General features: G+C 39.3%; 1 protein-coding gene across 1 annotated transcript; it reads left to right on the top strand.

Moving 5' to 3' along the window:
- Positions 1–7,148: 7,148 nt before the first annotated feature.
- Positions 7,149–10,014, top strand: LOC125861459 (uncharacterized). The gene is made up of 5 exons (XM_049541351.1): positions 7,149–7,286; positions 7,328–7,540; positions 7,826–7,837; positions 8,522–8,852; positions 9,809–10,014. The coding sequence occupies exons 1-5, from the start codon at positions 7,149–7,151 to the stop codon at positions 10,012–10,014; spliced, it is 900 nt and encodes a 299-aa protein (XP_049397308.1).
- Positions 10,015–11,082: the final 1,068 nt, after the last annotated feature.

Here is an 11,082-nt window from a genome sequence, read left to right as displayed (position 1 = left end):
GTTGAATAAATCCTTGTACCATGAATAAAGTTAAATTTTTGCAAAAAGAGGATTTCGTTTGAAGTAAGGGCACTAGTTACATTGTTGGAAAGTTGGTACATGGGTGACAGTGAGAAGCTGTCTGTTGTGTGTCAGTTGGTTGGTCTGTGTCATGATGTGATCCACATGAGCTGGCTTGTCGAGTCTAAGAGAACGAATGTGCACCCGAAGAATGAGGAGGTAGAGAGCCATGTGATTGCTTGAGTTTAGAAATGCTTGCTTATATACAAGTCTTGTTTAGAGTTGTAGTGCGTCTCTTGAGGACAAACAACGAATTTAAGTTGAGGGTGTTGATATACCATGAGTTTACGGTATTTCTAATACATTTCACTTACAAGTTGTGTGTGTCTAGGGCCTTTTTATATTGGTTTTTATGTGTTTTTATCATGTTTTGCAGGAAAGGTGTTCAGGCGCGGATGTTTAGAGAAAGCTGAAGGAAATGTAGAAAAAGGCATCCACGGAACTGATCTACAGACTGTAGGTCCATTCACGGTCCGTAGGTTATGACTGTAGATCAGCAGGCATGGTATTAAGGACAAATCAGGGAAATCTGACCAAGTGTGGAACCACCGTGCCCATTGATGGTCTGTAGATTGATCTACAGTCCGTATTGTGGATTCGTAGAATGAGACTGCGAGGGTTCCAGTACCTGATTTTTGAAGATTCTAAGTATGGAGCTACGGAGGGGATTGACGGACCGTAGGTCGATCTACAGTCCGTACTGCTGGTCCGTCGTTTGCTTCAGAGAAGCTGATTTTTGGAAGCTGAAATATTTTCTAAGTCCCGAGTGACGGAAGGGACTTACGGACCGTAGATCCATCGACGGTCCGTAAGTCAGTCTCGTGGATCGAAGACGCGTACCTGAACAAAACTTTCCTTAATTTGTTTCCTTTTTTATTTAGGATTTGTTTTCTATAAATAGGACATGTAAACCTTGTTTTTGGGGGTTAGACACTATTATTCTATTTTTTGCTTTGTAACTTTGGAGATTAATTTGCAACTCTAGCAATTATTGATTTCCCAAGTTCGTTTTGAGGATTTTGGCTTTGCAATTCAAGTAAAATTTCTGGGTTTATTATTCTCTCTACGTAAGTTCATGATTTCTTCATCTACAATTATGAATTGTGTTCTTGCCAATATGAGTAACTAAATCCACAACTAGGGTTGTGGGAACCATGATTGATTAACAAAGTATGAATAGTAAATAAGCAATTCTTGACTAGTATTTTGCATGCATTGATAATTCTTTCGTTTAGAAGTCTTTTTAACGGTGGCCAACGTTAGAACTCGCCTTGTTACTACTTGCCGGACCAAGGAGGTAATTAACAAGAAAAGAATTATCAACATAGATTTAGTGTGATACTATCTAATAGGCTAGTGTCGATTGGTGCGAAGTAATAACTAAGCCAAACATCGATTATGATGTCTAATATGAGGTAAAGGTAAGGGTTAGTAAATTATACACACGTAGCCGGACCAAGGTGCGGGGTGAAATTCTCTAGATGCCGGACCAAGGATTTAGAGATACCTAACTTATCACTTTGCATGTAATACACTAGAAAAGGATCGCTATTACTAGGAATACTGCGTTATGAGATTGTGGGGAATACGTATAACCTAGTTATTTCTCTTATCTTGATAACAACCAAAGTTGAGTTTGAGTTTTGATTACTTATTAAGTTCTTACTATTTGTTTTACACAAGCACAACCCCCCTTTTTATTACCTGTTTATGGAAATAATTTGACTAATTGAATATAATTGTTAGTTAAAGTAAAGTCTAAACCATTTTCCCCGTGGGATCGATCCCAACCTACAAGTTGGGTTCTTTACTTGATAACGATCGCTTATACTTCTGTAAGGAGGTGTAATTTGAGCGTATCAGGCTTCGAAAGATCCACATGGGCATATGGCCAAGTTGAGGAGTGTTTGTAAGAGTTGTGTGGGGAGACTAGAGTTGGATATGGACATCATAGGGTTTAGAGTCATCCCTCTATCATTGACCGGAGATGCTATGATTTGGTTTTCTGAGCCTCCATTCAACTCAATTCATACATGCGACCAATTACACAAGGTGTTCATGGCCAACCCGTTGTCCAAGAAGCTGAACCACAAAGATAAACTTAATAACTCCATGGCACTACCAGGAGAGTCTGTGAGTAGTTCATGAGATAGGTTCACTGCATTCATAAGAAATGTTCCGATTCACCGTATTGATGATGAGTCACTGAAGTAGTATTTCTTTAGAGGCCCGTATTACAATGGTAAAGCTTTGCTTGATAATATCACTGGAGGATCATATGGTGAGTGCACTTTTGAGGAGATCACTGAGAAACTGGAGACGATTTCCCGAAACAATAAAGCATGGAGCACTCGAAAGTCAGACACTAGAAGAAGCACTTTTGCAGTTCAATCTGCACCTAGTCAATCTGCCGATGACATTTGTGAGGAGATGTCTCAGATAAGGACAGAACTTGGGTTGGTATTGAAGCATGTAAGCGGAGGTCCAGAAAAGGTAAATCTTGTGAATTATTTGACTAGGAATCCACCACCACCTGTTGAGGAATGCTACTATGAGGAGGATGCGTACTGTCACAACCCAAGAGCACCCCCTAGTTGCAACCGGTGTACTCGACCTCTCAGATGTCTAATACAAGCCTCTTAGCATTCATTCATTGCATAGACAATAAAAACCATAAGGAATTAAAAACTTTCTTCACACATAAAGATACTTTCATTAAATAACAAGCGGAAGACTTTCCAGACTTTATAAATGATGTCTCAAAACCATCTAATGCTTTAGAGTACAACATTCGAGACTAAGCCCATACACAACTAAAACAATACTAAAAAGACATAATGAGGAAAATGTTGGGTATTGTCCTCGAATCTATGAGGACTCACCAAGTCTTCATCTTCAAACACCTCAGAAACCTATCCATTAACCATGGAATATCAACATCTCCAAATCCCAACACTTTAGTCAAAAGGGAAAGAAAAGGGGTTAGCACAATTAAGTACTAAGTATGGAAACCATGCAAAAACATGCTAAAAAGGACATTTATTGGAGAATCGTGCTTTATGCCATTTGGTAAAACTTCATGAAAATACAAGTATAAGAGTCACAATACTCAACCATAACCAACATACAAGTCATTAACCACTTTAGCACATACTACACACATAACCCATTCCTTCACCTTAAACCATCCACCTCAAGTAACCATTGGACAACACTTTGAGCAATGTATGGATAGTGTCCAATACCACCATCCACACTAAAGTATCATCCTAAGGCCACCAAACGTGAACTTACCACTTATCATGCTTCATATCACAAGCCATTACGACACATAAACATATTAGTCAAATAAGTCATTTCATGATCTTAGGACTTCCATCTAAAGTTACCCTAAGACACACTTAAGTGAGACATGAAGTGGTCGCCCATACAACCTCTTCAAGCACACCTAAGTGTTCCTCAAGGCCACAATAGACAAGAACCTTTACTTTTCAATACAACATGCTAAATAGTTCATTTCCTTAATATTAGAGAAATATGCAACATATTAAAAGGATTATAAGTCAACATTCTTTATAAAACCATTTAAGAGACACATAAGCATATAGAGGACAAACACATAATATCCCTAAGGCTTAGGGAACTCACTTTAGCATCTTCTAAGCCTACTCGTGCCATGTGTAGATATCATCCCATACTACTACCTACATGTTATATAACCTATCCAATACTAGAGTGCAGATCCCATATGATGTAAATAGGCCTTAACCGACATAGACCACACTAGCAAGGTATGGAATCCGGAGTCTATCCTACTCCGTGGAGGTTGTTCTACTTGCCAACGGTAGAACTAAAAGAAACCAATGTTGGCACATGGTTTAAGAGATGTCCAAGGATGTTCATTGTGCCTAATCTCATGCTCAACTAGGCCACCAGCCTAACCACATCCACTCGGTGCTTAGCCTTGGTTTCCATAGAGTTTTCAATCACATATGTACTAGAGAGGGTTCCTTTTCTAGTTCAACCAACTCATAGTACCTCTTCCCAAGAAAGGCCCCATTTCTTAGTCATAGCCAATCTAGGTTCATAAGGATAGCTCATTTGACTTTCTTAGATAAGGATTCTCATGCCGTTCTGGCTCCATCCATCTCTAAGTCTATCATTTCACTTAAGAAGGGAACATCAACCTAAGGCCCATCCTTCAAGGTTATACATTTACTTAGGAAAGCTAGACTCATGAAAAAGGCACTATGCTTAAGTCTACCAATTCATGTTTTGGCCTAGAATTCCTCTTTTAGCATTTATAGGAAGAGCTCAATTACTAAGTCATAGCCCAACCAAACATTCATATATATAATCAAGCTTTCATGACACAAGACAAGATAATCAAGTCTAGCATATGAGCTACAACATCATCTTATAAAGATTCATTATAGTCCATCATCACCACATATCAACATTTCAAGAGAAACATGATTTCACATTAGCATAATAACACTTTATACAATATCACATTAATACCATTAGAACATCATCACACAAACTTTACAAATAGCTTCATATAGGGCTTTACATATTGCCTCATATGTGTATAATAATACAACAGTATAATAACACTCATATAATGCCCTTCATGGTCTCAATACACAATAATACAATATTCCAACATTATACAACAGCTTCACCAATGCCTTCATGGCTGCATTTCACAATAATACCACACAAGAATAAGATATAACACTTCCACCAAAGGTGGATTCAACCTACCAACAACAATCAATTCAATAAAGAGAGTTCAAGTTTTCTTACCATAATCCAAAGCCATAGCCAAAATCACCAAAATCCAAGCAATCACCAATACTTCACCCATAAGGCTTACCACCCTTAATTCACCCATTATCAACATTTAATCATGAATAAATATTAAACAACACAAGAGATATCAATACAATTCAATTTACACATAATTCCATCAACTTTAAATTTATAGAAATAGACCCACTTCATAAGCCTTTAGGAAACTTGGAAAGACATGGGTTCATGGAATTTTATTTATTAAAACAATCAATAAACATCAATAATAGCATAAATCATCATTAAAAATCATTTAATGTAAGAACCCATTTTTAGAAACGAAATTAGGGTTTTTGTGCTTTTAGAAGAACTTTGAAAACATTTGGATTGAGCTCCTTGAAAGGAAGAATAATCAAGGATAAAGGATCCCCATACGTTAACCTTCATGAATCCCACAAATTTTGAGAAGAAAACACTTGAAACCTTCAACCCTAGCTTGAACTTGACCAAACCTTTCAATGGAGTTCTAGAGAGAACTTTTTAGGAGAAAAGGGTTTTGATTTAGGTAAAAATGAAGAATGGATTCTAAAATACCATATAAATATTTAAATACCTTTAAAATACTTAAAAACACTTAAAACAATAACCCACATATTATTTAGGACTAGGGGTGAATTTATCAACTCACCCCTAAGTTTGTCGTGTCCCTTATAGCTTTGCAAGTCCATTCCACGCCCACCAGACCACAGACCGTGGCCTGGTCCACACCCCGTCAATGGAGTCCATGGTTTTGGTTTGTGGCTTAAAACCTGCAGGCCCTTGCAGGCCTGGTCCACTCCCAAGACCCACGAGCTGTAGATGGATCTACGAGTTGTGGTTTGGGGTCATGGATCATGCTGCCCTGACAACTTCTTGGTCAAAGATGAGGTCCTCCTCAAGGGCCACATGGATGGTCCTTAGGTGTTCCTACGCAGACGTCTAACCCCTACACATATGAACCATCACCACATGATTTCAACGTCAAACAACACATCAAACTTTGACGACACAACACTAGGACACATTAGCTCCCAAGACTAGTTTCCGAACGTCATGGTCGTCTCCTGACATTTCACTTCAAAACTCTTTAAACTAAATATCTAATGCCAAAAATCATTATTTAAACAAGTTAACCACTACTAAAACACGTGAGAGGCTCTAGTTCTTCATATTTCATTTTTAGGGTTGTTACACGTACTTGGTGAATGATCTAACAGGGGGTTTTTGAGCCAACGTCTAAGATTCCAATTCAGATAATTGGCACTAAAGGTAAGGAAACCAAGGTTGGAACTATGGCAACTACAATCGAGAGGGTCAATATGTCCGAGATGGGAACTACAATCACGACAACAACTACAACTGGAACAACTATGGCAACAAAAACAATAGGGTTGGTCCTTATCTTCCTCCTGCAAATTGGGAATCGGGCAATAGGGAAGCAGGGGGTAGTATGTCACGGATTGAGGATAGGATGTAGAAGATGATGAAGAGGTTCGATTTGACTGATGAGAAGATGAAGGAGATGCGGAATGACTTGTCTAGAATTAGTCAAAAGGTTAATGCCTATGATGTGTTGATCAAGAAACTTGAGCAGTAGATGAATGATTTGTCCACTACAGTGAACTCACGTCAGTCTGGCACACTTCTTACCAACACCATCCAAAATCCAAAGAATAATGGGCATTGTATGGCAAGCACTACTCGAGAGGGTAAACAGACCATTGATCCACCTATGCCATATGAGGTTGAAATTGAGGTTGAAAAAAGATGATGATGAGATTGAGGTTACTGGAGAGTCCAAAAATGCTATAGAGAAGGAAGCGAAGATAACCTAAAAAGTTGTTCACATGCTTAGACCTCCACCTCCATTCCCATAGAGGTTGGTAAAGAAGAATGAAGAAGGAAAGCACCGTAGGTTTATCACTATGTTGAAACAGATGTCCATCAATGTTCCGTTGATAGAAGCCTTGGAACAAATGCCTGGGTATGCGAAGTTCATGAAAGATTTGGTGACTAAGAAGAGGGCCGTCAGTTTTGAAAAAGATGATATGTTATAGCATTGTAGTTCTATTGCTACTAGGTCACTTGTGCATAAGAAGAAGGATCCTGGTGCTATCACTATCCCATGTACCATCGGGTTGTTACATTTTGCTAAGGAGTTGTGTGATTTGGGTGCTAGTATTAATCTGATGCCATTGTCTACTTACAAGAAGTTGGGTTTAGGGGCTCCAAAACCGACTATGATGTGATTACTCATGGCTGATAGAACTGTGAAGAGTCCTATTGGTGTTCCTCAAGATGTTCTTGTGAAAGTGGAGTCGTTTATATTTCCGGCGGATTTTGTGATATTTGATTGGGATGGACTATTGTGTACATTATTGGGATTCCTCCTGGCATTTGTTCTCATAAAATCTAACTCATGCTGGATCACAAGCCTAGTATTGAGCACGAAAGGAGACTAAATCCGCCTATGCAAGATGTAGTGAAAAAGGAAATTATCAAGGGGTTGGATGGAAGAGTCAATTATCCTATCGCAAATAGTAGTTGGGTTTGTCATGTTCAGTGTGGGCCCAAGAAAGGTGAGATTACTGTGGTTCCTAATGCAAAAAACGATCTTGTTCCAATGCGGCTCGTGATTGGATGGAGAGTATGCATGGACTACCAGAAATTTAATGCTTGGACAGAAAAGGACCACTACCCTATGTCGTTCATGGATCAGATGTCCGACCACCTTGCTGGTAAGGGTTGGTATTTTTTTCTTAATGGTTATTTGGGCTACAATCAGATCTCCATTGCTTCGAAAGACGAATAGAAGACCACCTTCACTTGCCCTTATGGGACTTTCGCCTTCAAACAGATGCCATTTGGGTTGTGTAATGCTCCAGCGACCTTCCAGCATTGCATGATGTTGATATTTTCTGATATGGTGTAGGACACTATTGAGGTATGTATGGATAATTTCTCTATGGTAGGTTACTCATTCGATGGTTGTTTGGATCATTTGGCCGAGGTACTTCAACGGTGGGAATAGTGTAATCTTGTGCTCAATTGGGAAAAGTGCCACTTCATGGTGAAAGAAGGGATAGTTCTTGGGCATCCAATTTCTGAGAAGGGTATTGAGGTTGATAGAGCGAAAGTCGAGGTAATAGAAAATCTTTTACCACCTATCTCTGTTAAAGGTGTTAGAAGTTTTCTGGGGTATGCAGGCTTTTATAGGAGGTTTATCATAGATTTCTCCAAAATTGCACACCCATTGTGCAAATTGCTTGAAAAGGAGTGTAAGTTTGATTTTGATGATGCTTGTCTGAAAGCATTTGGAGAGTTGAAAGCAAAGCTAGTTTCCGCACCTATCATTTTTTCATCGGATTGGGGGCAATCGTTTGAAGTGATGTGTGATGCGAGTTGAGTGGCACTTGGTGTGGTATTGGGATAGAGGCGAGAAAAGATTCTTCATCCTATTTACTATGCCAACAAAGCTCTAAATATGGGTCAAAAGAACTATATAGTGACTGAACATGAACTAGTTGCTGTGGTTTTCGCATTCAAAAATTTTTGGTCCTACTTGCTTTGTACTAAGGTCATAGTGCATACTGATCATTCTGCATTGAGGTATTTGATGGCTAAAAAGGATGCAAAAACAAGGTTAATTAGATGGGTGTTGTTGCTGCAAGAGTTTGATTTTGAGGTGAAAGCTAGAAAGGGGATGGAAAATCAAGTTGCCGACCTCTTGTCCAGATTAGAGGAAAAAGCTATGCTCAAGCTAGTAGATGGGGATGAAATTAATGATGCTTTTCTAGACGAACATGTATTGGCTGCTTCCCATGATCTTATTCCTCGGTTCACAGAGTTTGCTATCTACTTGGCAAGTGATTTGGTTCCATCAGAATTGTCTTTTTACCAAAGGAAAAAGTTTATGCATGATGTGAAGAAGTTCTTTTGGGATAAGCCTTACTTGTTCTGTATTTGTGCTGATGGGATTATTCGTCGTTGTGTGCCTGAGGTTGAGATGATGAGTATACTAGAAGTGTGTCATTCTTCGCCTGTTGGTGGGCATCATTGTGGTATTCAGACTGTACATAAATTTTGCAGTGTGGGCATTACTGGCCTACCATCCACCAAGATTCTCATGATTTAGCCAAGTCTTGTGATTGTTACCAAAGAGAAAGAGGACTTTCAAAGAGGTAAGAGCTACCTATGAATTTGATCTTGGTGATTGAGTTTGTTTGATGTATGGGGACTTGATTTCATGGGTCAATTTGTGAGTTCATATGGGATGAAGTATATTCTTGTTGCGGTTGATTATGTGTTGAAATGGGTGGAAGCAATTGCGCTTTCAAACAATGAAGGTAAGAGTGTCACCGCATTCCTGAAAACGAATATCTTCTCCAAATTTGGTACACCTAGGGTAATTATCAGCGATGGAGGTTCCCACTTTTGTAATAAGTTGTTCAAGGCGTTGCTAGAGAAATATGGAGTCCGCCACAATGTAGCCACTCCTTACCATCCGCAATCTAGTGGGCAAGTTAAAGTGTCCAATTGAGAGATAAAGAAAACCCTTGCTAAGATTGTGAATGCAAATAAAACTGATTGGTCAAGGAGGCTTGATGATGCTCTATGGGCTTATCACACCGCATTCAAGACTCCAATAGGTATATCCCCCTACCAACTTGTATATGGGAAGTCATACCATTTGCCGGTAGAGCTAGAGCATAAGGCTATGTGGACCCTAAAAAAGTTGAATTTGGATTGGGGAGCCGCATCGAGTCAAAGAGTGAATGACATGAATGAGCTTGATGAGTTTCACCTAAAAGCTTATGAAAGTTAAGCCTTGTACAAGGAGAAGATGAAGAAGTATCATGATCAAAAGATTGAAAAACATGAATTTGTTGTGGGCGATCTGGTGCTTCTATTCAAGTCAAGGTTGCGCTTGTTTCTTGGCAAACTCAAGTCCAAGTGGACCGAGCCATTCATAGTCACTCAAGTGTTCCCACATGGAGCGGTCGAGATCGGGAACAAGGAGGGAACAAGGTTCAAGGTGAACAGGCAAAGGATCAAGGTCTACATGGGAAAGATGAGAGCTTGCAAGAACTTTTTGAGGCCTATTACCTTGATGAAGTCTAAGAAATCAAGGGGCATGTGTCGTGCCTCGACGTTAAATCAAGTGCTTCTTGGGAGGAAACACAAGATGTACAATCTATCCAACTATAGGTTTTTGTTTTCGATTTAGGATTTTTCCTCTTTCGTTTTAATTTCTGTAACTCTTTAGATTGGTGTTTTATTTTTTTTTAGTGTTGGCTAGATATAGAATACGGTCCGTGTCTAAAAATGTCCAGAAAATGTAAAAAGAAAGACTTCATGGTTGCTATATGTGTAGGGACGAACAACTAAATATGAAGAAAATAGGTTGTGCAGAGGTCTACGGACCCCATCGGCGGTCCGTGGGTCCATCCACAGACCGTGAATGGTGTTTGTAGACCCCTAAGTAAGTCCTCAAATTTTCTAAGTATAAATGTGACCTAGGGACTGGACCTACGGTCTGTAGGTTGACCCACGGCCCGTAGATGGGGTTTCGTGGGTCCAAATTAGGGTTTCTGCAGACCCGACCCGAACCCCCCTTTTAATAAAAACCCCTAATTTCAAATGCATCCCCCAATACCCAAATTCCCTCCTAACCATTTCTAACACCTACAAATCCCAAAACTCCCATATTTAATCCCAACATCACTCTCATATCCCATAAGTATACTTTCCTCTCCATAATTCTCTTCCTCTCTCCTAAATCACCCCATTCTCCTTTCACAAAAGAGTTCTCGGACCGGGTTCGATGTTAAAAGGCTAGAAAAGGTCTCAGGATTCATTGCATCACACACTCACCCACTTTGCTTGCTTTTAAGGTAAGCAACTTCACACTGACTTTGAATTCACTGTTCATTGTTGTATTATGAAGTCACGAAGTTGGAACTTGACCTTGGGTTATTAGGACTGTTAATTTTAGTGCTAAAATGTTGAATTGTATGTTAGAATAACCCTTGGTATGATGGTATGTGAGTGTGTAGTTTAGTAAAACTAACTGAATCAGAAAAAAAGGGTCTAAATGGAAGTTTCGACTTAGGGTTCTTAGTTCGGTATGTTAAAAAGGTTAAATTATGAGTGATCGAAACCCTATAGATGACAAACTACCATATATTG

This window comes from Solanum stenotomum, chromosome 4, assembly GCF_019186545.1.
Source record: "Solanum stenotomum isolate F172 chromosome 4, ASM1918654v1, whole genome shotgun sequence".
Taxonomy (NCBI): domain Eukaryota; kingdom Viridiplantae; phylum Streptophyta; class Magnoliopsida; order Solanales; family Solanaceae; genus Solanum; species Solanum stenotomum.
This window is presented reverse-complemented; position numbering and strand designations above follow the sequence as displayed.

Coding starts and splice junctions, on each gene's coding strand:
- LOC125861459 (XM_049541351.1), top strand. CDS start 7,149: ATGGCTGATAGAACTGTGAAGAGTCCTATTGGTGTTCCTCAAGATGTT. Junction 7,287..7,327: donor CATTATTGGGATTCCTCCTG/GCATTTGTTCTC, acceptor CTGGATCACAAG/CCTAGTATTGAGCACGAAAG. Junction 8,853..9,808: donor GGATAAGCCTTACTTGTTCT/GTATTTGTGCTG, acceptor CTTCTATTCAAG/TCAAGGTTGCGCTTGTTTCT.